This window comes from Haemaphysalis longicornis, unplaced genomic scaffold (assembly GCF_048455015.1).
Source record: "Haemaphysalis longicornis isolate Haplotype H1 unplaced genomic scaffold, Haemaphysalis longicornis Haplotype H1 scaffold_6, whole genome shotgun sequence".
Lineage (NCBI taxonomy): Eukaryota > Metazoa > Arthropoda > Arachnida > Ixodida > Ixodidae > Haemaphysalis > Haemaphysalis longicornis.
In genome coordinates this window covers 63,557,577-63,577,930 of record NW_027526407.1, presented here as the reverse complement: position 1 = coordinate 63,577,930, position 20,354 = coordinate 63,557,577, and the positions used below count along the sequence as shown (strand labels likewise).

The 20,354-nt window shown below is 46.3% G+C and overlaps 1 protein-coding gene across 1 annotated transcript; it reads left to right on the top strand.

Moving 5' to 3' along the window:
• Positions 1 to 255: 255 nt before the first annotated feature.
• LOC144141600 (15-hydroxyprostaglandin dehydrogenase [NAD(+)]-like) lies at positions 256 to 19,094 on the top strand. Its single transcript, XM_077673142.1, has 8 exons — positions 256 to 333; positions 1,225 to 1,364; positions 5,766 to 5,889; positions 7,104 to 7,210; positions 8,661 to 8,757; positions 10,793 to 10,869; positions 10,962 to 11,113; positions 18,261 to 19,094. The coding sequence occupies exons 2-8, from the start codon at positions 1,269 to 1,271 to the stop codon at positions 18,388 to 18,390; spliced, it is 783 nt and encodes a 260-aa protein (XP_077529268.1). The 5' UTR covers positions 256 to 333; positions 1,225 to 1,268; the 3' UTR covers positions 18,391 to 19,094.
• Positions 19,095 to 20,354: the final 1,260 nt, after the last annotated feature.

Sequence of the window (20,354 nt, the reverse complement as noted above, 5' to 3'; positions counted from 1 at the left end):
GGGACAAATATTTGGTTCAATAAATAGCGCTGCCGCTCATGAAGTGAATTGCGCGGCGCTATTAGATCAACCTAGACACGCCACCATATGATGACAGGAAATACAAAAAGGGGAATAAAAACATAACTTTCGTCGACATAAAACTGCCACATTTGCCAGCTGTACTAATTAACTAAGAGGACATCGAACCCAATACAGGTGTAGTTCTGTCCGATCTGATTGTGTCCGTCATAGTTGCTTGCCTTTGCAGAAAAGGTTCGGTGTCCCCGAGAAGCGTCTAATTTTCGTTTGACCTGTTCAACTAGCGGGACTGCGCGGCGTTCTCACAATACGGTAAGCAAGCGATTATTTAATGTTTCAATTTTTCACCCATACCTCTACATTTGGGACAAATAGTGCGCAGTTATGGAAGTAAGTCATAAGCGGGCCATTATAGCCATTAAACGACCATTAAACGACCAAATAAAGCTTCCTTTCAGCTCCACCTTTTTGACCACCAGAGCTTCCCGCTTGGCCATGTTTGCCTAGAACATGGACACCTGCGCCATATGGTCGGCTTGTGTTATTAATCCCTACTGATTCCTCCCGGCATTTCACTACCGAGCTTTTGGAGAGTGCCTTGGCGAGTACTGACCTGGGCGACAAGCTCCGGGTGCCCAAAGGACTTCAATGCCACCTGCTCTTAAGGCATCTTGGACTCAAGACGCCTCCATCCAGCTTCTATACAAGCGCATCTCTTGCAATCAATAAGCGTTTATTCTCCCCCCCTCTCTCTCAATGATAAAAATTGAATGCGTAATCAAGCTAAGAGTATGTTGATCGCGCTGGAGGCTTTGTATAGTTTATAGTAAGTACTTATTGCTTGTAAGGTTTCGGTTGAAGGCTTCAACAGCTGTGGTATCTCGTTTATATTGTCCGGTATATTGCTCATGAAGCAGAGCCTGTGAACTCTGCCTGTGAAGCAGAGATTTGTAAAACCCTGGAGTGCTATGCAAATAACTGGCGGTTACATGGTGTTCCTAGGCGTCCCGCCGATTTCCAAGGTTGCGAAGCATGGAAACTGTTGGACGCTATGCTGATATCCTAACTTATTGTTCGCGATGGCTCCTTTGCGTTTTGCGATGTCTAGATTGCTGTACATTGTGGGGATTGCATGTCGCAGTGATGGCACATATTTTTGTAACATAATAACTGCGGGCCACTTTGCCAATACACTACTTACAGACCACCTGCTACAAGTACTCGCGGCATTTGGGATAGTTCGTGTGATGCACAGCTTTGCTGATAAGGTGGCTCTGGTGACTGGCGGCACCAGGGGTCTCGGTCGAGCAATCGCCGATGCCCTGCTTGACAAAGGATGCAAGGTACCATGCTTTTTGATGTTTCTTCTAGGAAGTACGCAATTTTTTGTCTTGTAGTATGAAGTTAAATTGACGAGTGAGGGCATTTATTGTTGGTATTACTTTTCTGTACTCAGCAAAGTTTTTAATATGTGACCCGAAGGTTGACCTGAAATGTATTTTTTCGTGTTGATCCAATAATTTACAACATGCATACGTCTGATAGCGCTTCTCGTGCAAACGTCTTTGCTACAGTTTTCGCTAACCACTTGCCTTCGTAAGTACAGGGGTTATCTGAGGTAGTGCAACTCACTTCCCAGCCTCTGTGGGCAGGAAAGGTTTGGGGATTATATGATTCGAAGTGGTTCTCGAACAGAATGGTGGTCGATAAAAAGAAGCTTCGCTGCTTTGTAGTAACGTCTGTTGCTTATAATTTTTCTTCCGATAATATCTCAGTGGCATAGGACAAGACAGTGGGTTTGGGAGTGTTTTCCCTATTCGTAACCATCCGAATTGTGAACGTGCTTATGACTCTCCCAGCTACCACGCAACAAAATCTCTAGAAATGGCGACAAAGCAGCACTACAATGTGGAAAAGACACTGCTTCGTATGTTATGTGATAGCAATGAGACAAATGGGAGGGGTTTAACAGTTAAGTAATAGAAATGATACCGTAGTTGCAGGTTGACCACCGTGGTACTTGGAGACTTTTTGATGTCACAGAAACTAAGCAGCCAATCAAAGTCAGAGTTTAAAGGCGTCGTGGCTGTGGGAATGTATTCACGTTTTTGTGGTATTGTTGTTTAAATAGAAGGATGAATTCTTTATACTGGAGTCGCCGAAAAAACAGCACTGCGCAAGGTTTTCTTGAAAGGCCTCTACTGAAGTAACGCACTCAACTGTGATACGTTTTCATTATTTTTAGATGTGCTGACAATTTTGTGTTGCTTTTGAACAAACAGGGCTTAATAGCCTACCCGAATACTGGATGGAACGTTCGAGAAGTTTGATAGGGGTTGGAAGGGTTTATCGTTTACAAATGTGCTAGTCCTTTGCAGTGGACTCAAGCATTTACAGACTAACCTCACTCTTTCAGGCGACCACGTTTGCTGGGAATATTCACACCTTACCTGTAAGGAACCATTCGGATATGGTTCCGCACAATCTAAGGCAGCTGAATGCGCTATCGCAATAGTGTTTGAGTGATTATGAGGTTTAACGTGCCCACTCTACATATTCGATGAGGCGCGTCGGAGCGGAAGGCTCCGAATTAGTGTTGACCACCTGGGGATCTTTAACTTGCGCCGGAATCTCGAACACACGGGTGTTTTCGCTTTCCGCCTCCATCAGAAAAGCACCCTCCGCGGCCGGGATTCGAACCCGCGTCCTTGGGCTCAGCAGCCCAACGCCTTAGCCACTGAGCCACCCCGGCGGGTCATCGCAACAATGTATCTTCGATCTGTCCTAAGCTGAGCATGCCAGGGAAAGAAGATTTGACCATCAGATGGCCAATCTTGAAACTGCAGGCTTCGCTCGCTCGACCTTCCCTGCCATCACTGAGACTCAGCTAAGAAAAGGCAAATATGTTTGAACGCCGGCTACAAACACAGCCTTTGAAAATAAAACAAGTCTTGAGGTCGTATACTATTATCAGAGTTGCGCAGAACCTTAAGATGGTTGCCTTTAAGGGGAATGTGTCGGGTGTGTTGTCAGAGGCTTTGAGAGTTGGCACGCTTCGTTCGGAATAGCCCCAGATAAATATGCAAGTATTCAGGGTCACTCTACAGTGTGAAGGTAGATGACCGGTGGAGATGTTTATGGCTTATTTGTTGGTCGGCCACAAACTCCCACTCAAACCGCGCAGTCGCGCTGGAGAAGCGTTTAGTTGGGTTACAGCGACGCCAACGTATTGCGTCTTCCGCCTCAAAGTATTCAGTGTCGCGACGGGTATAGCCCTTATGATTAGCATTCGCGCAAATTTGGTTCCTATTTCTACTTTATGAGAAGGCTTCACTGGACATTTAAGAAAGAAAGTGGCGTAGTTGGTGCTAGCTTAACTTTGACATAATACAGGGAGAGCACGAGGAGACAGCACGACATAACACGAGGAGAGCAGACAGGAAGAACGCAAGTGCAATGCACAAGGTGAGAAAGCCAGCTGACTAGACCAAGTTCACACAAACGTCTTCAAATAGGTTTCACTCGTAAACCCAAATGCATTTATGGGAAGACATTTTGCTGGGCCAAAATACGCGCCGGGCGAATGCACGCTATCTAATAGGAAAATTTGAACTGCCGGCGGCGAACAAATGCCCGGAGAAAGGGCGTGCATAAGTCAGGAGGAGGAAAGTGGCTTTTCTTGGTCTACTCATGGAAAAAAAAAGGGGGGGGGGGGGAGTTAGCGTATAATAGCTCTACTGTAAAAGTGCGACAAAACGGCTACTAAGGCCTTGGTTATATATGCGAAAGATGTATTGCATGAAATAACTTCTATGTGTGGCATAGTTTCACAGGCGAAGACTGCGGATGTATCAGTGAACCCTCACGAGAACGTGCCCTTTCCAAAACAAAACAGATCATGGTTACTTTTGACGTTTCACTGCAGATGCTGTTTTTAGCTAACGACATGAAAAAGATAGAGTGCGACAGAGGGGATGCAATGACACGCGGAGTTTCAGATGTCTTTCGCATCACGCAAAAAAAAAAAATGTACCTGAGCGAGCCATTTCTGTCAATCAACCGCAAGGAATGTCCCCGTTAAATATGTTCATGTGATGTGCGTGGTTGTCGGATGCCTGAAATAGTTTTGTGTCTTTGCCTGTTCCACATGCCTGCTTTTGTCGAAATAAATCTGCTGTGACAAGTTTATCCGTTTGTCCTCTGGGCCGTCCTTGACATCGCCGCCATTAACCTTCACCCAAAGTCACAAGCCACTTCACCGAACGACTCGTTTTATTTAGGTGTAGCTGCTTTGCGCAACCCATGGAATGTCATCCCCGCGAGTCTGCTGTACACCACCCGCGACCAATTTTTAACACCTGCACGCCGCTCAAAACTTTGCTACGTGCTGCAAGAAACTTCTATGTAGGCCTCTTTTTCGTGACACATAGCCAAGTGGAGGGGAAGTGGCGTAGCCGGAAGTATTTTCCGGCGGTGCCATACGCCACCGGTAAAAAAAGAAAAATCAAGCGCCCCAACAAGCTTTGTCGTTTTTGGCATTAATAAATGGACGCCATTGTGTTATTTGTTTTCACATTATAGTAAATCGATTTGGTGTGTAAAGAGCACAAGCAGAAAAAAAGGGCGAAGAGAAGAGGGAGGCAGGGTTCCGGCGTTCAGAAAATTTTGGAGCGTGTTGACACCGAAATACCCTCTGGACACGCCCGTGGGAGGGGGAGCCCTCAGAAGACACCGAAATACCCCCTGGACTCTCAGAAGACACCCAAATACCCTCTGGACACGCCCCTGGGAGGGGGAGCCCTCAGAAAAGTTTTACCCTCCTTGCCAGTAACCCTTCCGTGACTATCACGGAGGCTTCGCGCACTCATGGCTCGGCGTAAGAGCCGTGACAGCAGCAGAGATATTGCAAAATGTGTGCAGTAGGACAAGAATTTTTATGGAGCTAAAACTGAAGGACTAGATGAACTGAACTGAAAGGAATTAGTTTTACTGCTCAATCTTCGTGATATTTTCTATGCCTGACTGAACTACCGCTGCGAAAATTTTAAGATGTTTCGTGGTACTAGCGTGAACATTGATTGCGGCATCAAACCGCGGCTACTTTAATTTAGAAAAATGTTACATTGATTTGCTAGATTCAAGATTGCTGTACATAATGCCATGAATTGACACTGTGATCTTTTTTCTGTGGCTATCGCATTTTTACCACTGATTTTTGTAAACCCTCCTGGCCTTGAAAGTATTCAAAATAAATAAATAAATGACGCTAACATCATACAGCCGTTTGTTTCAGACCAGGAATGACGTTAAACTACGATACAATAACTACTTTTGAGGTGTCAGACCTCCGTGGCGGGATGCTTGTATTGGTGATGCGGGATGTAGTGGGTTTTCACGGAAAACAGCGGCTGTGCGGGATCGCAGCCCGAACTTTGGCATGGGAGAGATCGTCACAAAGGAGTAACAAAAAAAGTAGATTTGGTTCCTATATCTCAGAAAGGGCATGTGCTCACGAAAGACTGGTACCAAAGCTGGCGAAGGATACGTTGTACCAAAATGATTGTTAAGGTGATGGATAACTTGTACCAGGTTGCTCAGCGAAAGACATCGTCCATGTCTTTCGGTGCGCTAAATGTTATTTCTGTAATGTGAACCAACTCGCCCAGCCACATGCCTTAGTGATTGTTAATGTCCACACTGAAATTTTTACAACACGAGTAAGGTCACTGCCGATTTTTTTTCAGGTTTCAATACTTGGTCGCGACGAGACCTCTGGCGAACAGGCCACCATCGACCTACTTAAGAAGCACCCAAACGGCAGCTGTGTTTTCTACAAGTGTGACGTCACTGATGACAGACAATTGGAAGGTATTTCTGTATACATATGTAACCTGTCGTGATATCAGTAGCCGTAAGATGAGTCGAGGGACTGTCTAAAAAGAGAAATGGCGCTCCTAGACACTGCAACGGGATATGTTGCAGTTAGAGCTAGAGATTTCAAATAGTATATCACGCGCTTCAACCAATTAGGTATTAGGTACAAATTACACATTAGTTAGGTTGCTCCACCCAATAACGCGACGCATCTTCTGGTAACCACTGGACATGCTCTGTTCAAACCCGCCGCGGTGACTCAGTGGCTAAGGCGTTGTGCTGCTGAGCACGAAAACGCGGGTTCAATTCCAGGCCGCGGCGGCTGCTTTTGTTATGGAGGCGAAAAGCAAAAATGCCCGTGTGGGCGAGATTTCGGCGCATGTTAAAGATCCACAGGTGTTGAAAATTGATCCAGAGCCCTCCACTACTGCGCGCCTCATCGCCTGCGTTGCGTCGGCGCGTTAAACCCTACAATCAATCAATCAATCAATCAATCAATCAATCAATCAATCAATCAATCAATCAATCAATCAATCAATCAATCAATCAATCAATCAATCAATCAATCAATCAATCAATCAATCAATCAATCAATCAATCAATCAATCAATCAATCAATTAATCAATCAATCAATCACGCTCTGTTCAAACAACAGGAACGTTGCAAGAAACCTCACCTTATGTTCTACGTTTGAGGTATTCGTAGGATCGTTCCGCTCCAGTTAGTTGTAGTAGGCACAGATTCAGGTGAGCAGCAATGCGGCTACTGGATCAGATTATTCTCGCTCATCTTCCCGTTCGGTTTTCGCCCATTGTCGTAGCTTTTCAGGTTAGCCAAAATTGGTTTGATATGTGAACGAACCCAAAAGACGTTGCTTGGCGCCACCTTCGTGGTACCTTCTTCGAAGCAGCTTTCAGCTCGTAGGAACCGTATTGCTACGCCCATTCGGTAGCAACAGGATTGGCTCCGGGCGATGTATTACAATATAAAGAGGGATGGTGCTCACGTATGTGAAATAGAACGTTTTAATCATGTTTCTGCCGCAGGAAGTGATTTATGGAGTTAACAAATTCGAACAGCGCACTTACGATTTACCGAGATTCATCCACTCTTAATTAAAAGCGCTCTTTGCATGGAGACGCTGGCCCAACAAGAGAAAAACCGTTAACATGTTTCTGCGTTGATTTTTTTCTTGTGGAATTTTCAGAAGTCTTTATCCAGACGAAAAACCACTTCGGTTGCATCGACATCCTAGTCAACAATGCCGGAATCGCCGACGAAGATAACTGGAAAGAAGTTCTCGCTGTTAACCTTGTGAGTTGAATGGACTATGAATACACATAGGCCTTTAAATTTTTTTGAAAGAGCGATACTTAGCCGACCTCATTTTAGTCTTAGAGACCATCACGAAGCCTTGCTTTTTTCACAGCTCACCGAATTTTATAAACAATAAATACATGGTGAACTAAGGGTGTTGATAGTTTACAGGATTAATTTACCACGATAAGAGATAAGGAAGCACATAGAGTAGGTCGCTTTCGAAGCCTTTTACAGGTTACTGCAGTCATTGATATGTTTGTCAACAGGAGCAAGTTTCATTAAAGTGAGTCCATTCTGGAAGCTAGCAACGAAAATTCTTCTGAACAATGTTCTGTTCTCGCATGTCCTAAAAAACTTCAAACGGGTGTTACATGTATCTGAAACCGTTTTTGTGACGGAATCATATGCCGCCCCCTCAAACAAACAAACAAACAAACAAACAAACAAACAAACAAACAAACAAACAAACAAACAAACAAACAAACAAACAAACAAACAAACAAACAAACAAACAAACAAACAAACAAACAAACAAACAAACAAACAAACAAACGAACAAACAAACAAACGAACAAACAAACAAACAAACAAACACAAACAAACAAACAAACAAACAAACCAGCAAACAAACAAACAAACAGGGAACATTTTGTGGTTTCTAGACGTGTGGAAGACTATTTAGTGCTTAGATAACAGTTAGCATACTCCTACAACAAAGCCTGCTCCACAAAAAGTCTAAGGCTAGGTTTCTTGTAATAGCTCGTTCAGAGAACGTACGGGTTTTTTTCTCAACACCGGCTTTTCAAAGTGAAAAACGCCCAAGAGGGATACCTTGTTTGGAATTGTAGACTCAGTGCTCTGTGTGGTTGTTTACGACTCCTAAACACGGGTGTTTCGTTTGTTAAAAAAATAAACCAAACATCAATTCTTCATGAAATCTTGTGAATTCCTAAAACTGGACAGCTCTTACTATCTACTAGTATTTAAGTAATAATTTGAGATATATATCACTTTTTAGTATTCCTAGGAGAACTACTGGGTTGACGGTTGGAAGGTAATTTAGACAAAAAATATCACTCATTTTAGGGCATGTTTCTACTCATCTTAATATTCTTTGTCCACGTTTATTGTACGAGGTCAGTTGTAGTTCCAGCATATGCGGCAGCTAAATCTGTGTTTCGTCAAACTACGCGCTGACTGCCTGTGGGTCTGCAGGGTTCCCTTGTAACGCAAAATTGTATTATACTAATGTGGCCCTATTGTGAAGTCTTCGGGCGTGAGCGGTTGTGCTTATACATGTAACTGAAGTTTCCGTCACATTTGAAACTTCTCCCATTTTTCTTCTCGTTTCTTCAGTATTGTATACAAATGAAAGTTTGATACATTAGGTAGTAGTCTTACTGGCTTTCTTGGTTACGTGTATTTGTCCAATTGTGCTTCGCAGCATGCTGTGTTCGCAGGTATAACCCTGGGGTTGAAGCATATGGATAGATCGAAAGGAGGACAGGGTGGACACATTGTCAACGTGTCTTCGATAGCAGGTGAGTTTTTTTTAACACAACAGTCCATTGATTAATTTAAACAAAACAGTTCATTGATTTAAAGTAAACAGACCAAAACAGTCCATTGGTCCGATGATACCTAACCACTTCTTAATGATCCTAGACGTGGGAGCAATGGATTTTGATTGCGGTCGCATGCGGCTGCCTCGGCCGCAGCGGCGGTGGCGACCGCTGTCGGCGCCCGCAGGCGCCAACAGCTGGCCTGGCCAATCACGCGATGCGCTTCGAGGGGTGTGTCGCCGGGGGTGTGTTTCCGGTCATAAGGTCATTTGCGCACCCTCCATGAAATCGCCGTACGAATGTAGTAACGCTCTGCTTTAAAAGTGAAAAAGTTCTCCTACCATGAAAATTGTCCTCTCGAACACAAACGTGGACGGCCGCCTTTTTTCAAGGAACAATGATATATATAGGAGGAGAAACGCCCCGGTGCGGCGGGTGCGAACGAGCGACCAGATAACGTCACAATGAAACCCGACACAGCCTACAACACTTCTTATCTGCGTCAGTGAAGGAGAGGGTAGCGGAACGTGGTGGACGGGAAGATAGCAGCCACAATTCATTCCGGGGCTGCGCAAGGAAACGCCGATCGCAGCAGCCGCGCATTTTCTTCCCCCGCGACAGATGGCGCTAGCATGACGTAGGCCAAGCGCTTGGGATGTTATCTGGACTCCCAAGGAAGCAACGTTTCCCCTCTTGTCGTGGTCTTACGCCGCGTCTTCCATACAATCCCATCTATGGGGAAATCATAAACTATATCCTTGTGCTCTGAAAGGGAAGTTACTTTAAATTCTTTTTTAGCCTATTTTGTTTTAACTGGAACTGTTTGTGATATTTCAATTTAACTGATCGCATTTCATTTTACGTGCATCCCCATTTATCAACAGTGTTTAGTACCACATGACTGACTGCTGTTTTTTAATCGCTAAAGCGGCCAGTTCAGAATAAATCAGAGTGGATTTCTGCCCTTTTTTTAGGAACGGCCGCTTCCGAAATATTTCATAATAGCACTTCTTGCAAGTAAAAAATACCATAGTCGCAAAAATCAGTTCTGGAACCGGGGCTTAGCTGAAGTGATCGGGGTCTCTGATGTTCAGTTTAACCGTGTACCAAAGCCTGACGCGTCTCTATGAAAGCATTTGACGACAACACGCGTTTAATTGCGACACAGTAGAAATGAAATCTGCCTTGGATCGAAGCAAAAGACTTCAGAAGTGACCAAAAATATAGAACCTCTTGATTAGTGTAGCAATAATCAACCGTGCCCACAGAGGAGCACTTGGTCACCGCATGGTCAGCAGAATTGGCAGCGTCAGTTGTGCCAAGACCATTTCAGGATCTCGTCATCGTTGTCCACAATTGCTGTCACGTTATCACCTCATGATTTTGGGGTGTGCGTGCCCGTGGTGGTCGTGTTTGTGTATGAATATTTGGTACGGAGCTGCGCGTCCGGGCGTTGTATGTGAGCGGCGTAATACAGATAACCTTCATTGGCGAGTGCCACTCGCACGATTTATTCACGCGCCTTTCGCCTTCCTTATGTTCATGCACGAAACGAATAAAGGTATATCGATAATTTGCCCATGATCGAAAAAGTCCGTTTTCGTTGACATCCGGCTTCTGTACCAGCAAACGGCTCCAAAACCACCCAATGGCTGTCATGCGTTCCATAGTGCACTTTGCAGAGGCGGCCCGGTGAGGCTATAGGTATTGCAATGCTACGATATCTGAAGCCTCGGCCCCGTTGATGGCCACAGTCTTGCAGTCCTGAAGGGTTGTCGCGGAACGGTACACCGCCGATACCCTACAGCAAAACTCAAAACCACGTACTACTCGCAGCAGAAACTCGAAAGAACACTAATAGGCGTTCAGTAACTAACGCCCACGCACTGCTTATCAGTTGTAATGCTTCGCCTCCACATTTGATAAGCAGTGCTTGCGCGTCCTCAGAGAGCTTTAAAAGCATTTGTCGACGCTTCAGCCGAGTTGTAACATTACCTTTTCTCGGCACTTTTAGGGCTCTTGGTGGTTCCGGAACTGCCGGCTTACTGCGTATCCAAGCAAGCCGTTGTGGCCATGACAAGGTGCTTCGGGGTGAGGAGCAGTAACTGTACTCCGGCAACTGAGTTCCTGGGTGCCGCTACGGAGATAGAAAATGCAATCGTATTTCTTTCTCTTTCGTTCAGTCGGACTTCTACTGGAACCGGCACGCAGTTAGAGTAAACTGCATCTGCCCGGATCCAATCGACACCCTTTTGTGGAAACAGGTGTCCGACAGCTGCGAGCAGTCGGAGGACACTGCTCAATTGTCTCGTATTTTTGGTCCGCGGGTTCAGCCGTGAGTAAAAAAAAAACATTGTTGGCATTTTCGCGTTATATTACGGAAAGCTGGTATCCGTGTCAGGAAATCAGAAATTTTACTAAAAAGTCGTCGAGGTGTACCTTCCTAGTACAAGGCACTCGTTCTAGGTGCGAGCGTACCGAGATAGAGAATTGTCAGTAGAGCAAACATTAAATTTAGCGCACTTATGACGTAGTTAGGTTTATACGTCGCACAAAAGCTGAAGTCTAGAGGGTCTGGATAAAGTTACGTCATGTTTAGGCATGCAGTTTCTTACTATATACACTAGAGAGAAATCTGGCACTAGCATCTATGCGGCTCACATCATATCCTCACTTCAACTGTGATTAAAGTTTCTCTCTCTCTCTCTCTCTCTCAAGGCCGTCTGTGTTGTCATGACCGCCATTATATCATGCGTTCACCTTATTTTCATTATTGGCTTGGATTGAAAGGTTTTGTTTGCCGTATATTCGAACACAGTGCCACAAAACCGCAATGTTGTGTTATTATACAAGTGGAACATAAAACAGCCTGTTTTAAAGCCGAGGAAAGCGTATTTCTGCCGGAATGGTTGTGCCTACTATTCTGCAGACCAAGCTGGTACTTAACGACACTGTCAATATTTTGGACGAAGCTCTTAAGACATTCTCATTTTATTAATTTTACCATTATTTCAAATAATAAGTTGTTTGAAAAGCGTGGGAATGTTTTTGAGCATGCCTATGAAAACTTCGCCTTCAGGGTGAGCCGGTGTCCAGACCGTCAGCTACAGTTAAAAAAAAAACTTGTTGCTGAGTGAGTTGGTTCATACTTGAAGAAAAAGGAAAACGTGGCATTAAACAGTGGTGAGCGAATACAATATATGAACCGCCGCAGGCGCCCGTATCTGTCGTATTTGGTCTTCGTCGAAGTACGTTTGGTTTCTTTTTTTCGTCAGCTGCAACATTCGCGGCGGCATTAAACCCGCTAAGTCATACGTTCCTTCGACTCCGGCATGACCAATGTTAGGTAAGATCATGCACTGCCTGCTCTTTCACCAAGCACGCAGGTCCACGGCTCACGGCTACTACAGAACACAGAGCATTCCGGCTACTTCATATAGCTCGTAGGCGTGTTAATACATACTAAAGAAGGAAAAATCAAAAACCGCTGACGAATCCAATTGTCATGCCAAGCGCAAGCCAGAAGCGGGCGTCTTCCCATAACCCCACACGACGACATAGATTGCCAGGTACAGTTTTCTCTCTAGTATACTTACTAATAAACTCTATGTGTTCAAGGCGACCAGTTTCCCAAGAACGATTGAAGATGCCTAAAAGGCACTTCTTTCCCTTTTCGCCCCAATGGGAAAGGGCTGTGTAGCTGATATTGTCCGGACCAAGCGACGTAGCTTTCTTGACAGCGGTCAGCGCAGCGACGACTTCTGCCATAGAGAACGGTTCATCCATGGGTGATGTTATGGCTAGGGCAGGCGCACTTGTGGGCGACGAGGGTCTTATGTGTGATGTCGGCGAAGAGGTAATTTTTTCTGCAGAAGGCATTTGCAGCGTCCAGGTCACTGATGTTCGTGCTTAGCGAAACAGAGTTGAAGGGGTGAAGTTGTGTCGGTGGTGCCCGGAGACTTCGAACCAGGTGCCATAATCCCGAGAGTGGCTTCTCGGGGCCCAGCTTAGAGGAAAAGGACGTCCACTCGCACTTGGCCAACTTGTTCATGTGCCTCTGAATGGCCTTCTGTGCTCTTCTAGCATCTCGGATATCTTCCGTTGATTGCGTCCGGCGCGCTCTTCTTTCGACTCTCCGACGCACTGCACGAAGTCTTTCAAACTCTGCATCGGCGGTAGTATACATTTTCTGTAACCTCAAATACTTAGTGCAGGCAGTCCTTACCGATAAAAGTGTTTGTACTAAGTCGCCATAGGATAACGAGCAGTCCACGTTCTCCTCTACTGTGGATTGGAAAGAAGTCAGAGCAACGCAGGGTCCGTTGAGAACGACTGCCCTGTAAGCCATTCACAGTGACGTAAACCGGAACGTGATCGCTCCCGTGCGTTTCAATGTCAGATATCCAACTCGTTCCAGGTAGTAGCTGCGATGTCACAATGGTGACGTCAAGGGCGCTTGACACGGTTCCACGGAAAAACGTTGGTTCTCCAGTGTGGAGTACAAACATGTCGTACCGTTGAGCACAGTCAAAATGCCGCCGCCCTTTGGCTGTCACTTTTCTTCCTCCCATGAAGGGTGGTGGGCGTTAAAATCACCTGTCAGAATGTGAGGTGCTGGGGTAGCATTAATAATGCCTTCAAGTCGATGTAGGTCCTGTGCGACACGAGGGGGTATATAGGCAGCAATAATAGTGAAGTACAAGCCACCACCTCGCACTGTAGCCGCCACGTATCCGTTTGATGCATCGGGTGGAATGCTATGTTCTATGATGGCCAGGTCGTTACGCAAAGCTAGGACCCTTGTGAACGCCACTCCGGTTGACGATTGTAAGACCGTGTAGCCCGAGAGACGAACATCTTGAGAGAATCGTGACTCCAAGATGGCGATCACCGGGAAGCGATACTTTTGCACGAAACGGCGGAAATCAGAGAATCGCTTCTGGAGTCCACAAGCATTCCACTGAAATATTGTTGCATTATTTCGAATTTCCTGCAGTTTTAACGGTGAGGCCGCGTGAGTTACTGTAGCTACCGCTATTGAGCAAGGAAGGGCGAGACAAAATCCAGGAGTGTGACAAGAGCTGTAGCCAATGGAGACGCAAGGGAAGCAAGGAGGCTGCGTACAGCGTCCGCGAGTGGCGAAATCATTGTCCAAATCCCATAGGAACTCCGGTCAACTTTTCGACCACTATCTTCTTTCGGCGGAGCTCGACGGGCCGACTTCGATGTCCGCACAGCTCGAGTTCGCGGTCAGGCCGTCGCCGGTGCCGATGCAGGCTCCGCTAAGGTGCGGAGGTATGGGCAGGTTGGACACTTTTTAGTGCAGACGCATGAGTAACCACCGGCGCCCTCTCCGGTTGCGTTTTCGCGGTAGAAGCCTGCTGCTCACGCTGAACGACCGGTAGCGGAGGGAAGTCTTCCTCGATATTGATAAACGTTGAACTCCCAGCGGACTGGTCTTGTCTCAGCAGGAAGCACGGGCGTATTGTGGCTGTACTGAAGCCAGGCAAAATACCGACTTCCATCGAGTCATACCGTCCTAATACCCTCCTGAGCTGCGTCGGCAAGCTTATGAAAAAAATGGTGCTCCATCGCCTGGACTGGGACCTGACCACTCGCAACGCATACCTTCCACAGATGTCTGGCTTCCGCAAGGGGCGTAGTATCATTGATAATGCAATAGCCCTTGATAACAGCATAAAACAAGCCAAATCCCAGCGCAACATTGCAATCGCTGTGTTTGTTGATATCAAATCTGCGGACGACTGCGTGTACCATGAAGCTATATGCTCGGCCATGAGGTCTTCGGGCCTTGGGGGTCGCATGTATGCATGGATCTCAGACTATTTAACCGATAGATGCATCTACATGTCAGCGGACAGCGGTGAAGCACTGCTATACAGAGTGACCCGTGCTGTTCCCCAAGGTGGCGTCCTTAGTCCAACGCTCTTCAACATCACTATGATGGGCATAGAGAAGTGCTTACCGCAGTCAGTGGAAATGTCCTTGTACGCGGACGACATCTGCATATGGAGTGCTGGACGCAACAGGCGGGTACTGCGAGCGAGACTGCAACGGGCAATCAATCCCATTGCGGCGTTTCTAGGTACCCGAGGCTTAGATACATCAGCTGGCAAGTGCACTGCCATCGCTTTCACGAAGCGTGATATATCAAATTATGGACTCAACGTTGCAGGCTGCACAATCCCCTAAGTTCCGCACCATAAATTTCTGGGTGGGACATTTGACAGGTCTCTGACTTGGTCAAAACACGTCCGCTATATAAAAGACAAGCTTGTGTCCTCCGTCGACATTTTCCGCATGTTATCTAGTAACGCCAGCGGATGCAACGTCCCGTCTCTCCTTCGGCTGGATGACGTCATGTGCGTAGGATTGTTACGCTACAGCCTTCCTGTTCTTCTCCCCCTCTCAAAAGGAAATGCGAGAGTCCTGCAAAGTTTGCAAGCGCAGGTCCTGAGGGTGTGCAGAGGAGTTCTGAAGACCAAATTCACGGTGGGAACTATGCTGGAGTGTCGACGACTGGCACCACTTGCTCTTGGCGCGCAGGAGCTTCTTCGCGTAGCACGGAAGCAAGGTCACCCATTAGCACTCAGCTCAGCCACTGAAGTGCGAGACCTTCTGCGTCTGCATTACCAGCACCCCTCTCCGTCGCTACAACCACTTTGGATCTACCCGCGTCTGCAAATTACTACTGAAGTGCCAGGCATTACCCGCAAAAAGGATATCGCCACACCTGCCTTAAAGTTCTTCGCCTTGGAACTGATCTTTCAAAAATACAGGGCCCACACTCATCTATACAAGAATGGATCTGTGAAAGCCAGCTCATCAGCTATAGGAATCTGGTTTCCGTCCTCCTGTACCGCCTTCAGCGCAACGCTTAGCCACAGGACGACGTTCATGGTCACCGAAGTTCCCGCTCTGCGTGCTGCTTTCGCCTACATCATCGAGCAACCAGCACGTCAGTGGGCAATCTTCACGGATTCTCGGGCGGCCCTTCAGTGTTTAAAATCGTACCCTAAAGATCAGCTTGCTTTCGACATCCATGCATTTCACTTACAAGCTCTAAATGCACACCATCATGAAGAGCTTCAATGCATTCCTGCCCACTGCGGTATAATTGGAGCGTCAAGGCGAACACTGCGGCATCGATAGCGCATGATCTGCTCGGGCCAGTGATATCGATACCGTTCTCCCAAAAAGATGCTTCTGCCCTTCCGTCCAAGGCTGCCTGGAGATTTCAGCGATCTATGTGGGCTGTTGCGGCGCAATATTACGCGCCGCTTCACTCCATAGACCCGCACGGGACCTTTAGGATGCCTGACGGACTTTCCAAGCATGACGAAGCGGTTCTTCACCGCGTGCGGCTAAATGTCACTTACACCAGTGATTTTCTATTCAAGATGAAACAGGCCGCTTCCCCCTTCTGCACTTTTTGCAGAAGAGGGATGACCGCCAGGTGGGACCCGAACCCACGACCTCCAGAATACCGGTCGTGGGTTCGTATCCCACCTGGCCGGAATTTTTTCCCCACTTTCTTTCCAAATTTCTTATCTGTTTCAACTACCTACCACATTCTCCCCTTTACTTTCCAAGGTTTTCTTTACTGCCAACCCTTATTCCTGTCTTATTTTCAACGAGCCGCCCCTCATTTCCTATTCTGATTCGCCATATATATATATATACATATTCGGCAGTCTACAACGCCAAAGGAGGCATAGGGGTGTGGTTAGTCTGTTTTTTTACTAGGGTTATCGAAGTTAACATTTTTTTAAATATACAGAAAAAGGAAAGAAAGAAAAACACGCGCCCAGAGTGGGGACCGAACCCACGCCTTTCGATTAGATCACGAATGTCATACCAATTCGGCTATCTGGGCGACTGTGTTCTCCTTCACTTTCTGGGCTAGTTATATTTACTAGAAGTGTACCTGACGCTTGAGGGTGGTAGCCAGCGCCACTCTGACTACACGGGGAGACTACCTTCTTTTCAACCCCCGGGGCGTGACTCGAACGTCTACAGCCTGTCATGAGCGGGTAACTGGCGGGAAGCCCTTTTATGCTACCTAGGCATCAAGGCTGCCAGAACCGAGACCCTCGCTAGGCTTTCGCAGAATAATATAGTAAGGAAATGAGGGGCTCGTTGAGGAAATACAGAAAGATAGGTTGGCAGTCTACAACGCCAAAGGAGGCATAGGGGTGTGGTTAGGCTCTTTTTTTACTAGGGTTATCGAAGTTAACGTTTTTTATAAATATACAGACGAAAGAAAGAAAGAAAAACACGCGCCCAGAGAGGGGACCGAACCCATGCCTTTTGATTAGATCTCCAATGCCTTACCAATTCGGCTTTCTGAGAGACTGTGTTCTCCTTCACTTTCTGGGCTAGTTATATTTACTAGAAGTGTACCTGACGCTTGAGCGTGGTACCCTGCGCCACTCTGACTACACGGGGAGAAGGGGACCTTCTTTTCAACCCCCGGGGCGTGACTCGAACGTCTACAGCCTGTCATGAGCGGGTAACTGGCGGAAAGCCCTCTTATGCTACCTAGGGATCAAGGCTGCCAGAACCGAGACCCTCGCTAGGCTTTCGCAGAATAATATAGTAAGGAAATGAGGGGCTCGTTGAGGAAATACAGAAAGATAGGTCGGCAGTCTACAACGCCAAAGGAGGCATAGGGGTGTGGTTAGGCTCTTTTTTTTACTGGGGTTATCGAAGTTAACATTTTTTTAAATATACAGAAGAAAGAAAGAAAGAAAAACACGCACCCAGAGTGGGGACCGAACCCACGCCTTTCGATTAGATCTCGAATGCCTTAACAATTCGGCTATCTGGGCGATTGTGTTCTCCCTCACTTTCTGGGCTACTTATATTTACTAGAAGTGTACCTGACGCTTGAGGGTGGTAGCCAGCGCCACTCTGACTACACGGGGAGAAGGGGACCTTCTTTTCAACCCCCGGGGCGTGACTTGAACGTCTACAGCCTGTCATGAGCGGGTATATATATATATATATATATATATATATATATATATATATATATATATATATATATATATATATATATATATATATATATATATATATATATATATATATATATATATTTAAGGAAGGCTTACACGCATGGGTAGTTAAAGAATATACATTGCACATACCCAGAATAAAAGATGCTGGTACATGTACCAAATAAATTCGCACTACATTTACAGCCAACTGAAACCTCATGCGGGCATCAAAATAAAACGTATGTGGGTTGAAAAGGCTTGTACATAGTATAACGTTTGTGAGAAGAAGATGGAATAAACAGTTAAGTAGCAAAGGTTCCACACTCGTGTTATCACGCTTACAGTCAGCTTTGGCTGTGGTCGCGCTGCGGTGTCCCGGTTTCATTGCGTTTACTACACTTGTGCTTTCAGTCACTGAAACGCGACACTCACATCATTGTTGTGGCGCTTCTGTTTCAGGGCGAGCCTGGTAGCTCAAGCTGTCCTAAAGCTTCTCCAAGACGAACCCAATGGAGCAACACTGTTGTGCTTGAAGGAGACTGGCATCAACTATTACGACTTTCCGTCTCCTATGCTCCCACAGCAATAACTGCATGGCTCAGCGCAAGCCTAGGTGTTTGGGATAGTGAATGGGGGCCAGTTTTTTAGTTGACACTGGAGTAAAAGCCTATCGGTCACTATCTAATTTGTCTTTTTTTAGACCTTGCAGTCTGCGACGTTATTCAAAAGCAAAAAAGACGGTAGTAATTTCGAACCCATGGCGCAGGTGCTGAAACGCTGCTTGGCTACAGTACAGATAATCGCTGCCTACCAAAGACTGAATATTGTTTCGACGACAATATGTATCGATTTATGAGTCTTACCTTATTACTAAATTTGAGCTCCTAAAGTAATACCTAATTGTGAGCCGAAGCACCGGAGCGGGAAAATGAGAAAGACTTCATCCGAGTAGGAAGAATGTACACATTACAGGTGCCCCAAAAAGTAAACGGAGGGCTTCATTAAATTAGAGTCATTTCTCTTTTCTGCGGATGCCAGGATAAAAAGAGTATGTGCGGCCCGATTTTATTCAAGAATGACTTTCTTGAACACTCACTTGGAGGTTGCTGTCTAGGCAAATGGCGGAGAAATCCCTTCAAAAGTTCGGACCCGTGCTCCGTTTACTTTTTGGGGAACCTGTACGTCAATACACTGTATATCAAAGCAAGTAAATTCCATAAGGATAAAAAAACCCCTGAATGCACATGTTAAAATTCAGTAATGTACTGTAACTTAATCAATTAAAAGCAATGAACTCGGTCGTGATTTCTCCTTTCTTTTCTTTTTTTTTTTGCTGGCGGCAAATTTATTGGTTGTAGGGTTTAACGCACCGACGCAACGCAGGCGATGAGGCGCGTCGTAGTGGAGGGCTCCGGATTATATTTGACCACCTGGGGATCTTTATCGTGCGCCGAAATCTCGTACACACGGGCGTTTTTGCTTTTCGCCCCCATCAGAAAAGCGGCCGCCGCGGCCGGGAATGGAACCCGCGACTTCGAGCTCAGCAGTGCCACGCCTCAGCCACTGAGCTACCGCAGTGGGTAAGGTGCTGAAATCAATTTAGTCGCTTATTTTGCTCAACTAACTCAGTAAATGACCACATAATGCTTGGAAAATCTGTCGGTGCCATCCGTGCATAGTGTTAAGACTGTGGCATAAATGTAAACCCTGATAAAGCTGTGTTTAGGCTCATCACTAACAAAAATGAAGGAAGTTCACACTGATACGTAATAATTGAAGGTAGCGAAGCTGTACGCAACAGTAGCGTTTTTCTTCTGTTTGGTCTCACGGCGTTGTTAAGCCTCGCGGCTGCGCGAGGGACCACAGCTGGACGTTCGTCTTCCTCTATCGCACACGGTTCTGCGCCGCACGTGGCCTCGTGGCCTTCCTTCGTGGCGCGCGCTTATCGCTGCGGCGGCGGCCTCCTCGCCTTCCTCCGCCATGTCCCGTGCACGGGTACCGCGCACGTCTCCTTTCGCTCTTGGCCTATCTCTCCCCGTGATCGGGTCGCTGCTCCGTGCCGGGAGCTTGCGGAAGGGGGTTTGGTTTGACTTCTAGCGCTCAGGGGCAAAACTAGTCACCCCGCGAAGAATGCCCGAGGTAGCGTACAAAACGCTACAAAACAACCCTTCATGTAGGAGTAAACTGTAAAGGGAACCCCTATTTTACTAACACAGTTACAGATATCTTGGCATAACAATCAGTCGCAAGATAACTTCGTCCTCCGACGTTGAAGAAGTTTGTTCATCTGCACGTAGGAAATTAGGTAAATAAGAAAAATAACGTAGGAAAATAAGGCACAAACGACAAAGCCTTCCCTAGAGTAGTGTGAACTGCGCTTTTGAGTTCTTAAAAGCTTTCCAATAAAAAAAAACATTAGGCAGCGGGGGGTTCCTAATTGCATGCTTTAGTTGCAATTGCTTGGCGGCAGCCGTAGTTTCTCATAAGACCGTATTACGGCCATGCGGAATTTAAAAAGGGAAGTTTTCAGCGGCATAAGTTAGTGACATGCAT